Source organism: Mustela putorius, unplaced genomic scaffold (genome assembly GCF_011764305.1).
Source record: "Mustela putorius furo isolate JIRA1106 unplaced genomic scaffold, ASM1176430v1.1 tig00000275_pilon_pilon_pilon, whole genome shotgun sequence".
NCBI classification, from domain to species: domain Eukaryota; kingdom Metazoa; phylum Chordata; class Mammalia; order Carnivora; family Mustelidae; genus Mustela; species Mustela putorius.
Genome location: NW_025421341.1, coordinates 12295745 through 12312832, shown reverse-complemented (window position 1 = coordinate 12312832; position 17088 = coordinate 12295745). Strand labels below are relative to the sequence as shown.

General features: G+C 36.2%; 1 protein-coding gene across 6 annotated transcripts in view; it reads right to left on the bottom strand.

The window, feature by feature from the left end:
* The window catches only part of CPO (carboxypeptidase O), a 60163-nt gene that overhangs the window by 21238 nt on the left and 21837 nt on the right, over nucleotides 1-17088 (bottom strand). For 4 of the 6 annotated variants that reach the window (XM_004764244.2, XM_004764245.3, XM_004764246.3 and 1 more), the window contains one exon: nucleotides 8434-8536. In XM_004764244.2, the coding sequence (XP_004764301.1) occupies nucleotides 8434-8536 (103 nt within the window). Of the gene's footprint in view, nucleotides 1-8433; nucleotides 8562-17088 lie in introns of all 6 variants that reach the window. The other 2 variants (XM_004764248.3, XM_004764250.2) reach the window with 1 other exon arrangement.

Sequence of the window (17088 nt, the reverse complement as noted above, 5' to 3'; positions counted from 1 at the left end):
ACACCACCAGGCTTACCCAACCTCCCACGCCTCACCCCTCCAAAACCTTCAGATTGTTTCCAGTGTCCACAGTCCTCATGGTTCATCTCCCCCTCCAATTTCCCCCAACTCCCTTCAATGACTTTTATCTATTTTCTCATTTTTCTCCCTGAACATTTGTGGTATTATATCTGCTCTTTCCCTAAAACTTTATTTCTTTATCTGTAAAATGGGAATAAGAATACCTTCCCAAAAGTTTCTTATAAAGATTAATAAATAAATTTGATCAATTTAATAAATAAATTTAATAAATTAAATGTAATCCATGTTACAGTGAGCACAACTCTGACACCTAGTTAAGGCTTAATAAGTGTTAACACACTAGTAGTTCAAAACAAAGCAAAGCAAAATGCTATTTAGGTGCAATAGTTTCAAAAATGAAAATTGTATGGAGAATAATTTATCCACCTACCTGGTGTTGTCTTTAAACAATACCGAACCATAAAATATTTTGATAAAATTAATTAAAACTCAAGGTCCATTCATAGTTACATAACTCCAGGAACTGTATTGACTAAATTTTAATTTTTTAATCTGGTTCATTTAGCACCATATACCACAATTACCCGCTGTAACAGAATCAATTTCCCTACACAATTCTATGACTTTAAACTTGGAACTATATTTATTATTTTTAATTGTTACTAATATATATAAGAATAGCTAATATTAATAAGAATTGTTATTCTTAATGAGTTCTTTACCCTCAAAACTGTAAATGTTTTATTACACTGCTGAATGAATTTTACCTTATTTACCTTGTTCAAATGAAAATCTCATGAGATAAGATTGCCTAAATAATCAGTTAAAATAATGAAAATGAATTTTAGAAGGAGATTAAAAGAAGCAAATGTAATTAAAATTATAATAGTTGAGGAGCAATATGCTTCTCCATGTTATTCAGGGATTTGTTTCTAATACATATCATTCATTTAATTTTTTTTTCTTAAATAAGCAAGACTGCTTCGTTCAGAGTGAGCAATTCTAATATAAAATACATATACTGGTAGAAGCAATACATTGAAGCTGACTGACAAAACACATTATCATTTATAAAGAAAATATGTATAACCATTGGTGTGTTTCAATAAAAATTCAACCTACACATAAATTTTCAGAAGCACAGTTAATGTCTTTATCAAATAATCAGAAAATATATGTATTTTATGATACCAGTTAACCTTTATTGAGCACTATATACTAGGCACTGATAAAAGCATTTATATTATCATCTTATTTAACCCATTCAGCAACCCAAGAGGTTGGTACTCTTGGTACTGTATAAAAAATCAGTAATAGATAATAGCAGTAGAAAAGTAGATTTCTTTCTTACAGACCTTAAAATCCACTTAATGGACTAGAAACAAATACATGAAAAGCAAAATAATTCAGCCATTACATAATAAGGCATGAAGTCTGATAAGAAAATTGCCTGACTGACTACTAATTAAATGGTACACTAAGTATATTGACGACAAGGGATGGAGAATTCCTAACTCAAGCATAGTCAGTGATAACAACCAGTGTTGTCCTAGTAATTATGCATGCCAGCACTGTTCAAAGAACTTGATATATATACACTTATTTAACCCTGACAAAAAAACCTTATGGTAAATTATCCCAGGTTGTTGATTTGTTCTGAAGATTTTGTTACATAGGCTAAATTACGCTTTTATTATACCCTAGAGAATCAGCATAAAATATTTATTAGCCCATTTAAAAAACTGTCTGGTTTTGATTCAGACTATGAAGAAAGCAAAATAAGTATTAGCATTATAAAGAAACTAGAAAACAGTTTCTTTATAATGCTAATACTTATTTTGCTTTCTTCATAGTCTGAATCAAAACCAGACAGTTTTTTAAATGGGCTAATAAATATTTTATGCTGATTCTCTAGGGTATAATAAAAGCGTAATTTAGCCTATGTAACAAAATCTTCAGAACAAATCAACAACCTGGGATAATTTACCATAAGGTTTTTTTGTCAGGGTTAAATAAGTGTATATATATCAAGTTCTTTGAACAGTGCTGGCATGCATATGATACTCTCAATAGATGCTGAAAAAGCATTTGACAAAGTACAACATCCCTTCCTGATCAAAACTCTTCAAAGTGTAGGGATAGAGGGCACATACCTCAATATCATCAAAGCCATCTATGAAAAACCCACCGCAAATATCATTCTCAATGGAGAAAAACTGAAAGCTTTTCCGCTAAGGTCAGGAACACGGCAGGGATGTCCATTATCACCACTGCTATTCAACATCGTACTAGAGGTCCTAGCCTCAGCAATCAGACAAACAAAAGGAAATTAAAGGCATCCAAATCGGCAAAGAAGAAGTCAAATTATCACTCTTCGCAGATGATATGATACTATATGTGGAAAACCCAAAAGACTCCACTCCAAAAACTGCTAGAACTTATACAGGAATTCAGTAAAGTGTCAGGATATAAAATCAATGCACAGAAATCAGTTGCATTTCTCTACACCAACAGCAAGACAGAAGAAAGAGATATTAAGGAGTCAATCCCATTTACAATTGCATCCAAAACCATAAGATACCTAGGAATAAACCTAACCAAAGAGACACAGAATCTATACTCAGAAAACTATAAAGTACTCATGAAAGAAATTGAGGAAGACACACAGAAATGGAAAAATGTTCCATGCTCCTGGATTGGAAGAATAAATATTGTGAAAATGTCTATGCTACCTAAAGCAATCTACACATTTAATGCAATTCCTATCAAAGTACCATCCATCTTTTTCAAAGAAATGGAACAAATAATTCTAAAATTTATATGGAACCAGAAAAGACCTCGAATAGCCAAAGGGATATTGAAAAAGAAAGCCAACGTTGGTGGCATCACAATTCCGGACTTCAAGCTCTATTACAAAGCTGTCATCATCAAGACAGCATGGTACTGGCACAAAAACAGACACATAGATCAATGGAACAGAATAGAGAGCCCAGAAATAGACCCTCAACTCTATGGTCAACTAATCTTTGACAAAGCAGGAAAGAATGTCCAATGGAAAAAAAGACAGCCTTTTCAATAAATGGTGCTGGGAAAATTGGACAGCCACATGCAGAAAAATGAAATTGGACCATTTCCTTACACCACACACAAAAATAGACTCAAAATGGATGAAGGACCTCAATGTACGAAAGGAATCCATCAAAATCCTTGAGGAGAACACGGCGCAGCAACCTCTTCGACCTCTGCCGCAGCAACATCTTCCTAGGAACAACGCAAAAGGCAAGGGAAGCAAGGGAAAAAATGAACTACTGGGATTTCATCAAGATCAAAAGCTTTTGCACAGCAAAGGAAACAGTTAACAAAATCAAAAGACAAACTGACAGAATGGGAGAAGATATTTTGCAAACGACATATCAGATAAAGGACTAGTGTCCAGAATCTATAAAGAACTTAGCAAACTCAACACCCAAAGAACAAATAATCCAATCAAGAAATGGGCAGAAGACATGAACAGACATTTCTGCAAAGAAGACATCCAGATGGCGAACAGACACATGAAAAAGTGCTCCATATCACTCGGCATCAGGGAAATACAAATCAAAACCACAATGAGATATCACCTCACACCAGTCAGAATGGCTAAAATCAACAAGTCAGGAAATGACAGATGCTGGCGAGGATGCGGAGAAAGGGGAACCCTCCTACACTGTTGGTGGGAATGCAAGCTGGTGCAGCCACTCTGGAAAACAGCATGGAGGTTCCTCAAAATGTTGAAAATAGAACTGCCCTATGACCCAGCAATTGCACTATTGGGTATTTACCCTAAAGATACAAATGTAGTGATCCAAAGGGACACATGCACCCGAATGTTTATAGCAGCAATGTCCACAATAGCCAAACTATGGAAAGAACCTAGATGTCCATCAACAGATGAATGGATCAAGAAGATGTGGTATATATACACAATGGAATACTATGCAGCCATCAAAAGAAATGAAATCTTGCCATTTGCAACGACGTGGATGGAACTAGAGCGTATCATGCTTAGCGAAATAAGTCAAGCAGAGAAAGACAACTATCATATGATCTCCCTGATATGAGGAAGTGGTGATGCAACATGGAGGCTTAAGTGGGTAGAAGAAGAATAAATGAAACAAGATGGGATTGGGAGGGAGACAAACCATAAGTGACTCTTAATCTCACAAAACAAACTGAGGGTTGCTGGGGGGAGGGGGTTTGGGAGAAGGGGGTGGGATTATGGACATTGGGGAGGGTATGTGATCTGGTGAGTGCTGTGAAGTGTGTAAACCTGGTGATTCACAGACCTGTACCCCTGGGGATAAAAATATATGTTTATAAAAAATAAAAAATTAAAAAATTAAAAAAAAAAGCATTATAAAGAAACTAGAAAACAATTTCAGTACTTTTTCAGAAAGGAGAGAGGACAGGGTGCCTGGGTGGCTCAGTGAGTTAAGCCTCTGCCTTCAGCTCAGGTCATGATCCCAGTGACTTGCTCAGCAGGGAGCCTGCTTCCCCCACCCCCCTCTGCCTGTCTCTCTGCCTACTTTGATCTCTCTCTCTCTCTCTAATAATAAATAAAATCTTAAAAAAGAAAGAAAGGAAGGAAGGAAGGAAGGAAGGAAGGAAGAAAGAGAGAAAGAGAGAAAGAAAGAAAGAGAATTAAAAAAGAGAGAGAGAGGAGAAGAAATGAAGTAACTGAGAAGGATATCTTTTCAGCCCTCACTCAATCCATCCTCGCCCTGGCTGTCCTGCCCGTCCAGTCCAATCCAGAAATGAGATCATCAGAGAGGCTTTCACGACACTTTTGGGACAGAGATGGTGACTTTCAGAGTGACCCGGTTCCATCCTTCACACAGTTCAGCAAATGTTTGGGTCTTTATTTATCTTATTTATCATAGTTTTCTACTCAATGGGGAAAGTGAGTACACACAAAGCCGGGCTGGTCCCAGTGAATTCCTGTTTCAGTAGGGTTGGTGTTCCCTGGCAATTCCATCATATAGAATGGAAGAAATTAAAGGTAACTGGACACCATCAAGAACCAACATTTGGTTTTCCCCCAGCTAATGTCTGCCAAATGTGTGAGTACCTTGTTGCCTAGGCTCCGTCAGCACTGAAAGACTAGGACAATGTAATATGCCAAAAAAAGGAAAAAGAACAAGAAGGAGGAAGGGGAGGGGGGAGGAAGAGGAGGAGAGGGCGAAGAAGGAGAAGAACTGGATGGTATCTGAGTGAAAACTTCTGTTCCTAGGAAAGTTTATCATTTTTACATGAGATTAAACACAATACTTAAACCTCAGAAACCCAAATACTTAGTTCAAGCAATGTTGAAACCATATACTTAGAAAAGGCAATTCTTTGTTTCTAGGCAATTTCTTGGGTAATGCATAATGCATGTAGAGAGGGAGGAAAAGCTGGCTAATCCCCCAAATTATCACCAGTCTCATCTCACCAATCAAACGAAAAGATTATTGTACTGTGTGTATTCTTTTTGAATAGGAATTCATAAAATGTTTAACAAAGAAAGTGATCCTTTGGGGTACATTATTAATAAATATTGTAGATCTAAGATTGTCTAGTGGAGTTTTGATTGGAATGTATAAAAAGGCAAGAATCTAATGAATACTGAGGCAAATTTTGTATTTTCAATACTTCGTAAGGATACAGTTATATGAATATTTCATGACAGTAATGTATTTTCAAACTTTTTTTTTCCTTCTTACAAAATTAGCATACACTTATCGTGGAAAATTTAGAAAGTACGGAGAGGAGAAAAACAAAAAAGAGAAGAAGGAAAAATCTTCAATAATCCCACTTCCCTGAATCCCCTGTTGATATTCTGGCATATTTCTCATCAATCTTTTATCTGTGCGTATTTTTTTCTTGAACACAGTGCAGATTATATCTATATATAGTTTTGTATTCTACTCCTTTGTTTTGCATGATATCCTACCGGAAGCATTTCCTCTAACCAATGAAAACTTTTTATGAATATTATTTTCAATGACTGTATAATATTTTGACAGTAGGTATATATTACATAACATCATTTATTTAAATATTGTCATCTATGCTGGCTCTTAAATCTATTTCCCCTTTTGGTTTTTTGCTCTTGTAAATAATTCTGGAGTTAACGACTTTTTGCATAAATCTTTGTGCTCATTTCTGGTTATTTCCTTGAGCTACATTCCAGGAAGAAGAAATAGTAGGTCAAAGGTGTGAGTATTTTCAAGGCATTTGGTTCATATTGCTAAATCCCAAGTGATTCTGCAGATTTACACTTTTATTGGGAGTGTGCAGTATATAGAAGAGTCCACCTCTCTAAATGCTCAAAATAAATATTACAAATCTTGCAATCTTTCTTAATCATAGGTTTTCTAGACTATTATTACACCATAGGTAATGAATAGAGTATCAAAATGGCAGGTAAACTATGTTTTGCATTGGTAAGAGCCATACCAGAGTGGACATTATTTTCTATTAGTAAATAATAATGATGATACAAACAGTCACTAAGGACCAGGACTAGAAGATGTAAGATGTTGTCCTCAAGTACAGTCAGAAGCTGCACTTGAGTTATCCAATGGAAGTCCTCTTAAGTCCCCCTGCCTGTGCCACATCACTTCCATAATTTAACCTGGGTTTGAAAAATATTTGTTCAAATCTTCATTAAAGAATATTCACAAAATGAAGAATGAAGGGTGCCTCAGTGGCTCAGTCATTAAGTGTCTGCCTTTGGCTCAGATGGTGATCCCAGAGTTCTGGGATGGAGCCCCGCCATCAGGCTCCCTGCACTTGCTTCTCCCTCTGCCTGTGCCACCTTGCTTGTGCTCGCTCTCTGACAAATAAATTTTTTTAAAAATCCTTAAAAAAAAAAAAAAGGAAAAATCACCCAACCAAGGATAACAATGACCACTTTGGTACATATTTTTTCTTTTATTATTCTATTTATTTTATTACATTTTCTACTCTGTGTCTTGCTTTTAGCATAATACATGTCTTTTCTCATGCTATTAAATTTTTTGTAATCTTTATTCTAATAGATAAATAATATTCCATTGTCATATATCACATATCAACATTTACATAACCTAATGTGGGACATTTAAGTTATTTCCAAGTATTATAATATTTATGTTATAAATAAAGCTACATCTCAGTGTATAAAACTTTTCCCATACTTTATTTTCTCAAAATAAGTTTCCAGAGGCAGGGATCAGTATGTAAGTTTCATTTAAACAATGTGTAAGTTTAAAGCAAATAATAAGAATGGACAATTTATAAACTGATAAAATGAGTAATGATCAAGACAAACACTTGAACTTTTTAGAAATCAACAAAATGCAAAGTAAACCAACTGGGTATTTTCATATGTAAACATACAATTTTTCTAGAGGGCAATTTGGCAATGTATAGCAAGATTCTCACATTTTTCTCAGCTTCTGACCCAGGAATTCTACTTCCTGTAAATTATATTAAGAAAAAAAAAATCAAAGGTTTGCAAAAAATTTCATGTGGCTGGATACTCACCATGGCTTTTTTGTAAAAATAATATGGAGGACATTGGGAGTTGGAGGGAGAAGTGAGATGGGGGAAATCAGAAGGGGAGACAAACCATGAGAGACTATGGCTCTGAGAAACAAACTGAGGGTTTCAGAGGTGGGGGCATGGAAGGATGGGTGAGCCTGATGGTGGGAATTATGGAGGGTACGTATTGCATGGAGCACTGGGTGTGGTGCATAAACAATGAATTTTTGAAAACTAAAAATAAAATAAAATGGAAAAAAATGACAAAGTAGAAATCAACTGTAGAGTAGCAATGATGGAATGTAGCAATGATGGAATATTATTTGTGGTTGCAGTATGTATTAATGTCATAAGAAAATTTCTATAACACAGTTCAACTGAAAATTTCTGGCACTAGTACTGAATACATAATTATCTATCTATCCAAAAATATTAAGAGTAACTATTTCTTGGTGAAATTTTAAACACTTTAAGCATTTTTTTAAAAAATTGGAATAGTATGATTTACCAGTTGTGAAACTATAAATGAAGAGTTTTCATTATTTTTCATTAATTATAATAATGAATATAATAATGAAAATATAATGAATATAATAAATAATTATATTTCATTAATTTTCATTATAATTTCCTTTTTTCAATCATAAAACATGACATATCTATTGGTATTTATCATATTTTGTGCTGGAAAATATTAGATTTTTATTCAAAGACTTAAAGTAATGTTGAATGATAAAACTTTATTATTCTCATCTCATGGTGGTGTGTATGTGTAGGAAGAGGGGAGAGTCCAGCTACATGGATCTAGCTTTCCATTTAGACAATCTAAGTCAAGATAATCAGCCCCTCTTCCCACTTCACACTCACCCATCATATCCCAGCCCCTCAGGAACCAGGATCCCCAAGAGGTAAAGAGTCCCAAGCAGAGGCTTCATTCTTCTGCAGAGAACTAGAAAATCCTGGACTTCTCCTGTAGGTCAATGGATCAAACATCTCTGAGAAGGCATAAATACGGAGGCTCTTACAGTCAAGATAAGGTAAGTCAGTTAATGAATGTCTCAGCAGAATTCTAAGTGAGCAGTTGTTTTTTTTTTTTTTTTTTCCAATTTTAATTTTTTATTTTTTATAAACATATATTTTTATCCCCAGGGGTACAGGTCTGTGAATCACCAGGTTTACACACTTCACAGCACACACCAAATCACATACCCTCCCCAATGTCCATAATCCCACCCCCTTCTCCCAAACCCCCTCCACCCGGCAACCCTCAGTTTGTTTTGTGAGATTAAGAGTCACTTATGAGTTGTGAGCAGTTGTTTTATTAAATCTATCGTGTCATTCTCTTTTTTTATAACCAAATTTATACATTTCTCTTGAAAACCAAATTTATACAAGCTCTGGACTCCAGATCCAGATACAAGCTCTAGATCCAGAAAGAAGTTTCTTCCTTCCACAGGTTTCTGGGCCTAATGGGTTGTATGTTTTCCACCCTGGGTGTGTTAGGTGTGGTTATTATTTGGATTTCCACTTCTCTCTTAAAGCTGTATTTTGGATCATATACCTTCTCCTGTTCTGAAAGATCACAGCGCCAGCTTCTTAAACGAATCTAGGTCTCTCCAAATCTGAACAGTGAAAACATTTTAAATCCTTTCTCAAGTGGATTTTCTCACACAGCCCTCTCACAAAAAGGTCTATGTCAGATACCCCACCGTGTTTTCAGACAAACCCAGATATGCCTAAATCTCAAACATGACCACTAAAAAGTAAAAGCTCAAGTTAAGATCATTGCTAAAAGTCTAACTGAGCAAGGCAAGATTTAGTGCAGAGAAGTAGAGGATTTAAAGGAGTCCTTGGCATTTCGGGGCCCAGTCTGAATCCTTTGATCTATATTCATTCATTCTTTCATTTATTCATTCACTCATTCATTCTACAAAATGTACAATGTTACAAAAATGTAACGAGTACCCACTTTATGCCAGGTATTAGTACTAAGATGAAAACAGACAAAGATGAAAGAGACAGGTCATCTCTATGATTTATGGAAACTCAGAATTGAGAATAATTAACAAGTGTACAAACAAATAATACAATTTCAAGTAAAGGAAATCAAATTAAGGAGATAGGGGGTGATCATAGGCCAAGACTATACTGAGATGGAGAGGACTGTCCTGATTTATTTAAGATGATTTTTGAGGTAAGTTGTAAATGATGTGGTTCTTGAAAAAGCTTGTACGAAAAGTGTGCTAGGTAAAGGAAGCAGCATGTGTAGGGGTCCCAGAGAAGACATGAACTTGGTCCCAATAAGGTCCAATAAGAAATTGGAAGAAAGCCAAGGTTTGAGTAAAGTAGTGTTGAGAGAGTGATGGAAGTTGAAGTCAAGGAGATAGGTAAGAGGGCAGATCTTATGGAGACTATAAGTCTTACTATAGTAAGGACTTGGAATATTATTCTAAGAAATCACTGAAAAGGTTTTGGTTTTGTATTTTAAATAATTTGTCTGGCTGCTGCATAGAGTGTAGGCAAGAGACAGACTGCATAGAAACAGAAAAGCCAGCTGGAAGGATACCATATCATTCCAAGGGAGAGATGATGGGGCCTCAGGTCAGTCAGTCATAGTGATACGGTACAATATGGTCACACTGGGAATTTACTTTAGAAGCAAATTTACTTATGGAATAATTGTGAAGTGTGAAGAAATTAGAAAACTCAAGATTAATTCCTAGACTTCGAGGTCACAAAATGAAGTGAATAGTGGTTAGTTTTTATGAGATGAGGAAAATTGAGAGAGGACAAGATTTGAAGAGAAAAAAACTTAAGAATTGTATTTGCCTTTGATAAATTTGACATGCTTATCAGATATCCAGGGGATTTTCAAGTGGGTAGCAACTATGGCAGGCTGGAGCTGAGGGAAGCTGGAGTGAGGTGAACAAATTTGTGACTCCAGCTTGTAAAAGATGGTGTTTGAAGCAGCATGAGGAGTTCATGTAGGGTGTGAATACAGAGTGAGAAGGCAAAAACAAAGACTGAGCCTTGGGCTGGTCTAACATTTAGAGGTCTTGGTAGAAGAGAGGAATCCAGCAACGGAAATTGAGAAAGAACAGCCAGCGAAGTAGGTGGAAAACTGCGAGACTGTTGTGTCCTAGAAGCCAAGTGAGAAAAGCATTTTAAGAAAGTGGGAGTTACCAGCTGGGCCAAATGTTGTTCAGAAGTGGAGTCAGATGAGGACTGAGAACTAGCAATCTTATATAGCAGAATAGAGGTTCCCAGAGACCTTGAAAAGAGCAATTACAGTCAACATGTGGTAGAAACAAAAGCCTGACTGGAGTTGGTTAAAGAAGGAAAGCCAAGTGAGAAAGTGGAGGCAGTGAGTATAGAAAACTCCGTTCGCATAGAACATGGCTCTCATCATAATGGCAACTTCATCATTATGATCTTCTGTCATCCCTTTAGGATATTGTTGATTCAGAAATCTTGAATTTGAGTTTTGTTGAAGTTCAGAATGCGAGGTAAAATGCAACCCCATGACATTCTTTCCCTCATCCATGTGCAGGTCAAAGCAGTCACCTCGTCCTAACTCTGAAGCAAAGGTTTTAATGGAGCTGTGAGTTCCACAGAGGGAGAATGGAACCAAGGAGCTGACAGTGGGTGTTTTTTAAATTTTTTTTCCATTCTCCTACTCTTTGGAATTGGACCAAGATGGACTCAGGGCAGAAAGATGCATGGTAATCCAAATAAAAGGCAAGATTAGAATAATCTTCCCCCTCTGACAAATATATAATTCCATGCTGTTATTCTGAAGCAAAAGAACATAAATAAAAATAAGAAATGCACCAAAATGCACAAACAATGCAAACAAATTGTTAGTAGAAACCTGCAAAAAAATTTCTTAATGTTGTGAGATCATTTGGCATTGCTACACAGGGTTTTCCTAAAGTCACTGATAATTAGATTTTCCTCAATCCCCATGTCCAATTGCACTGCAATATATGTTTCTCTACCAACTCACTGGCCAAAGATCATCTTTCTGCAACCTTATGTAATGAAAGCTGTAAGCTAGAGCACCGAAGGCCGATGAGCTGGAGCCACGGACTCCTCACTAACAAGGATGAATTATTAACACATCTTTCCTTATCGTTGTGTTCTATAGCTTTCTAGTTAGTCATCTCAAACAATTTATTCACAATAATACTGTTTTTTATTATTGCTGTTTTATAGTTCCTATAACAGTAAAATTTATCCTCAACTCTATTATTACAATATTCAACTACTAATGGAATTCTTGTTTTTATTTGATTGTTTTTTAAAGCCAGAGCAATAAAATTTACTCCCAAAAATATTATTGCAAGCTTCATGTCCTTTAAAGTATTTGATAGCATGCCTACAAACACATGTAGTTCTTTAAGTCCACAGGAGAGAAGACTTGCCAAAACATAGACATTGTTCTAAGAAAGATGTGGGAATTGGTTGCTATTCTATCTTTGATAGAATGAGTAATAAAATAGAAGAAATGGAAGAACCGTTGAGACTACTGATTTAGAGGAAGGTTACACTCTAATTGGCAGTAATGTTTGTTTAAAAAATCAACTTCATTTTTCTTCCATGCCAAACCCTGGACATTTCCACCATCTTCATCCTCCAAAATAATGTGCTCTCAAAATGAAACTCCTGATTTCTCATGGCTAGTTGCCATTTGAGTTGGAAAGAAGCTCTACAAAATATTACTAACAAAGGCTAGGGTCATTTTTGAAAGTAAACAGCTTCAAGGACCTAAAAATTGAAATGTACACAGCCAAGCCAGCTCACCATTTCTACTGTTCCTAATTTTTTCTCACTTACCCTGAACCCATGGTCACTACAATGAAATTCCCACTTGCCATGTACCTTTTATGCCTGGTGATATGACTTTTATGACTGAGTCAAAGGGCTAGAACATAAATTATAGGCCACCCACTGGAACAAAATATCAGTAGGACTCAAGAAAGAGGTGTGTCTGCTGGGCAAACATCCATGTGTGTTTAAGGGATTGGCCTCAGAAGGATAATAGTTTGACTTATGGTCACAAGCAGATGCAGGCAGATTAGGTGGAGACACAAGCCAATTGTCACTCAGAGATTATAGCCTTAGTAGCAGAAAAGGCAAAATCTAGATTTGGTTTCTATGACAGCACCAAGGGTACATTCTTGTTGTGACAGAAGCATAAGAGATTGCTGCTATCTTCTAAGACAACAAAGGAGTGGATGAGTGGATGGGTGAATGGGTGAATATATGGATGCGTGCAACGCATGAGTGGATGGATGGAAACATGAATTAAAATGCATATTATTGACAGATGGCATAAGTCCATTGTCTAGACCTAGTCTCTCACCTATGCAGCAAGGCTGAGTTTTCTGTGACCATCTGCTTCCCTTCACCTAGCTGAGGTAGCTATGGTTGCACCCTGTTGAAATCTACTTTAAAGAGAAAAACTGCTGCCAATCTCTGGCTGTGAGTACTTTTAGAATCTGACTCAGCATTCAAGCTGAGACTAAATGTTATTTAAGAGACATCCCCTAGCCAATGACTGAGCACAGAAGTGGTGCAAAGGCTCACCACGGTACCCGTGCAGCATTCCTCTAGAAGCAATCTTCTTGGAGTGGCGCCACACTCAGAGGCTCTCTGTACCCAATCCTCCTTTCTTTCCTTTCACTTTTTACAGGGGTCAGATCTGCATCATTCTCTGAAGGCTCTCCTTTCCTTCTCTCTTTTTTTCCTCTTCCTTTTATCTTTCAAGGATTACTCCCTGTAAATCTCTTCCACTTCTAAGTTCATCTTGGCACCTGCTTCTCAGATGATCCAGCCAACACATCAATCAGACTCCAAGACAAATGAAAATAAATGAATATGATAGTCCTTGAGTCATAGGGATCTTTCTGGATTGGGTGGAGAATTAGATACAGAAGCCAAACTGCAGTTCAGAAGAATAGGGGCAATCGTACACAACCAGTCCTTAGCAGGCTCCCAAAAGAAAGCCAGGAAACTACAGAAAATCACATGCGAGCTATTTATCATACCATACTATTAGCACATACCATACTATTTAGCATACCACACTAGCTGGCCTGAAAAAAAAAAAAAAGTATTTTCTATCTCACTGCTTGCTTGCTCTAATGTGTTTGCAGTACTATATGGCAGGGTCCTCAACCTTTTGTGGAGATGATAAACTTTGCTCTTTCCCTAATGCTGAAGTATCTTCTATTTAGATTATTATGGGAAGGAAGAGGAAAACGGAAGAAATTTATGCTCTCAAATGCCAACAGTGGAGATGGTAGAGCAAGGAGAGAGAAGATATCCCAGAGAAGAGCCTGGATTTTGTTCAGAAACCCCAAATACCTGCCTGGGTGAGGGATGGACATAGAACCAAGGTATGGTAAGGACAATTATCTTGGGAATTAGATCTTTGGATACTTCTCCATCTCTTTCCCAACTGGATAGTATCTCATTCAGCATTAACTATCAACTAATTTAAAAAACAAAGACAAAAACACTTTTGATTCATCACCCTAGATCATCATTCTGGAAATCTTGGTAAGGAGGATCATCATTTTTCAATCTACTTCCATTGATTTCTCAGGTATAAAGAAAAGGCAAAAGATAGGGAAACAACATGAATACCCATCAACAGACGAATGGATAAAGAAGATGTGTGTGTGTGTGTGTGTGTGTGTGTGTGTGTGTGTGTATACCACATATATAAATATACCTATATGTAGGTATGTATAAAAGAAATATATATATATATATATATATATATATATATATATCCCATAGTATTATTCAGCTATGAAAAGAAGGAAGTTCTGCCACTTGTGGCAACATGGATGGACCATGAGGGCATAATGCTAAGTGAAATAAGTCAGAAAAAAATAAATACTATAAGATATCACTTATATATGAAATATAAACAAAAGCCAAACTCATAGAAACAGAGAGAAGGATGGTTACCAGAGGAAGGGAGGTGGGAGAAATGGGGAGATGTTGGTCCAAAGGTACAAATTTCAGTCAGAAGATGAATAAATTCTGGGGTTCTCATATACAGCATGGTCATTACAGTTAATAATACTGTATTATATACTTGAAAGTTGCTGAGAGTAAATCTTACATGCTCTCATCACCAAAAAAAAGGTAATTATGTGACATAATGAAAATGTTAGCTAATGATCTGGTGATCATCAGTTTGCAATATGGAAGTGTATCAAGTCAACATGTTGTACATCTTAAACTTAAATAACGTTATATGTCCATCTTATCTCAATAAAACTATAAATATAAGTGCATATATATTGAAATATACCTATATATAGGTATATATAAAAGAAAGGCACAATTAGAACAGACTTTCTTCTCTTCTCTGGTTTTTCCCAAGGTTCATTGTCTTACACCTTTTCATTTCTATTGACTATATTTAGCAAAATCATTATTAAAGATTATTACATTCATTGTCTGAATCTCAGTGCAATACTTGATGGGCCATGTACAGAACACTGGGTTAAAAATTGGAAGCCTTAGGTTCTAATTTTTGTTCCCTCATGTGTCAGCCATGTGACTAGGGGCAAATCTCACCTATTTTCCTTTATAAGTAGTTGTAACCGTCTGCCCTCCTACTCAGAGCTGTGGAACATATTAAATGAAATAATGTATGTGAAAACTCTGTGCACATTGTAGAAACTATCAAAAATATATTGTGTAATTATCATTGACACTAATAACAAGGATCTATAACCAGATTACAGTTCTGCACAAGAGTCTTCCAGTACTAGACCATACTATACAGAGGAGAAAAACCAAACTGCCAAACAGTAAAATGTAGAATGTTTTATCCTTTATCATGAAATTTCTTGACACAAAGTTCTCTAGAGAATTTTTCTAAAGGTGGAGCAAAGCATGGAGGGGCTTCTCTGCTTTACATACTTCAGAAAAACAGATTTTTGAAAATGAGCATCTGTTGAAAATGAGCTGTATCTTAGCTACCAAAATCAACTTATACAATCTATATAATCCTAGCTTGATGATTATGACCTAAGAACATATTCCAGCATAGTTGACTTCCAATATAAAATATCCCTAATTCAATATAATTCCTATATTCATATTCCCATAAATTTCACTATATGTCTAAAATAAAAAGATAGAAGCAAGACTCCTACTGGATTTCATGAGATTCAGTTTATACAGAAAAGTAGTTACTAAAATTACAATGGGGTTTAGTCAACCCAAATACATTAAAAAAGTTCAGCTCCCCACTTGTATACTGGGAGCACCAAATTTCACAAGACTCGTACTTGTTATTTCCAGCAAAGGGGGGTTGCATATCCCTTACCCTAACTTTCCCATGTCCTATTTGTTTCTTTATTTTTTATTTTTTATTTTTTATAAACATATAATGTATTTTTATCCCCAGGGGTACAGGTCTGTGAATCACCAGGTTTACACACTTCAGAGCACTCACCAAAGCACATACCCTCCCCAATGTCTATAACCCCATGCCCCTTCTCCAAACCCTCCTCCCCCGAGCAACCCTCAGTTTGTTTTGTGAGATTAAGAGTTACTTATGGTTTGTCTCCCTCCCAATCCCATCTTGTTTCATTTATTCTTCTCCTACCCCCTTAAGCCCCCATGTTGCATCACCACTCCAAAACTGCTAGAACTTGTACAAGAATTCAGTAAAGTGTCAGGATATAAAATCAATGCACAGAAATCAGTTGCATTTCTCTACACCAACAACAAGACAGAAGAAAGAGAAATTAAGGAGTCAATCCCATTTACAATTGCACCCAAACCATAAGATACCTAGGAATAAACCTAACCAAAGAATCTATACTCAGAAAACTATAAAGTACTCATGAAAGAAATTGAGGAAGACACAAAGAAATGAAAAAATGTTCCATGCTCCTGGATTGGAAGAATAAATATTGTGAAGATGTCTATGCTACCTAAAGCAATCTACACATTTAATGCAATTCCTATCAAAGTACCATCCATCTTTTTCAAAGAAATGGAACAAATAATCCTAAAATTTATATGGAACCAGAAAAGACCTCGAATAGCCAAAGGAATATTGAAAAAGAAAGCCAAAGTTGGTGGCATCACAGTTCCGGACTTCACGCACTATTACAAAGCTGTCATCATCAAGAAATAAGTCAAGCAGAGAGAGTCAACTATCATATGGTTTCACTTATTTGTGGAGCATAACAAATATCATGGAGGACAAGGGGTGTTAGAGGAGAAGGGAGTTGGGGTAAATTGGAAGTGGAGGTGAATCATGAGAGACTATGGACTCTGAAAAACAATCTGAGGGGTTTGAAGTGGCAAGGGGGGGTGGGAGGTTGGGGTACCAGGTGGTGGGTATTATAGAGGGCACGGATTGCATGGAGCACTGGGTGTGGTGAAAAAATAATGAATACTGTTTTTCTGAAAATAAATTAATTAATTAAAAAATAAATAAAGAAAGAACCAAAAAAAAAAAAAGACAGCATGGTACTGGCA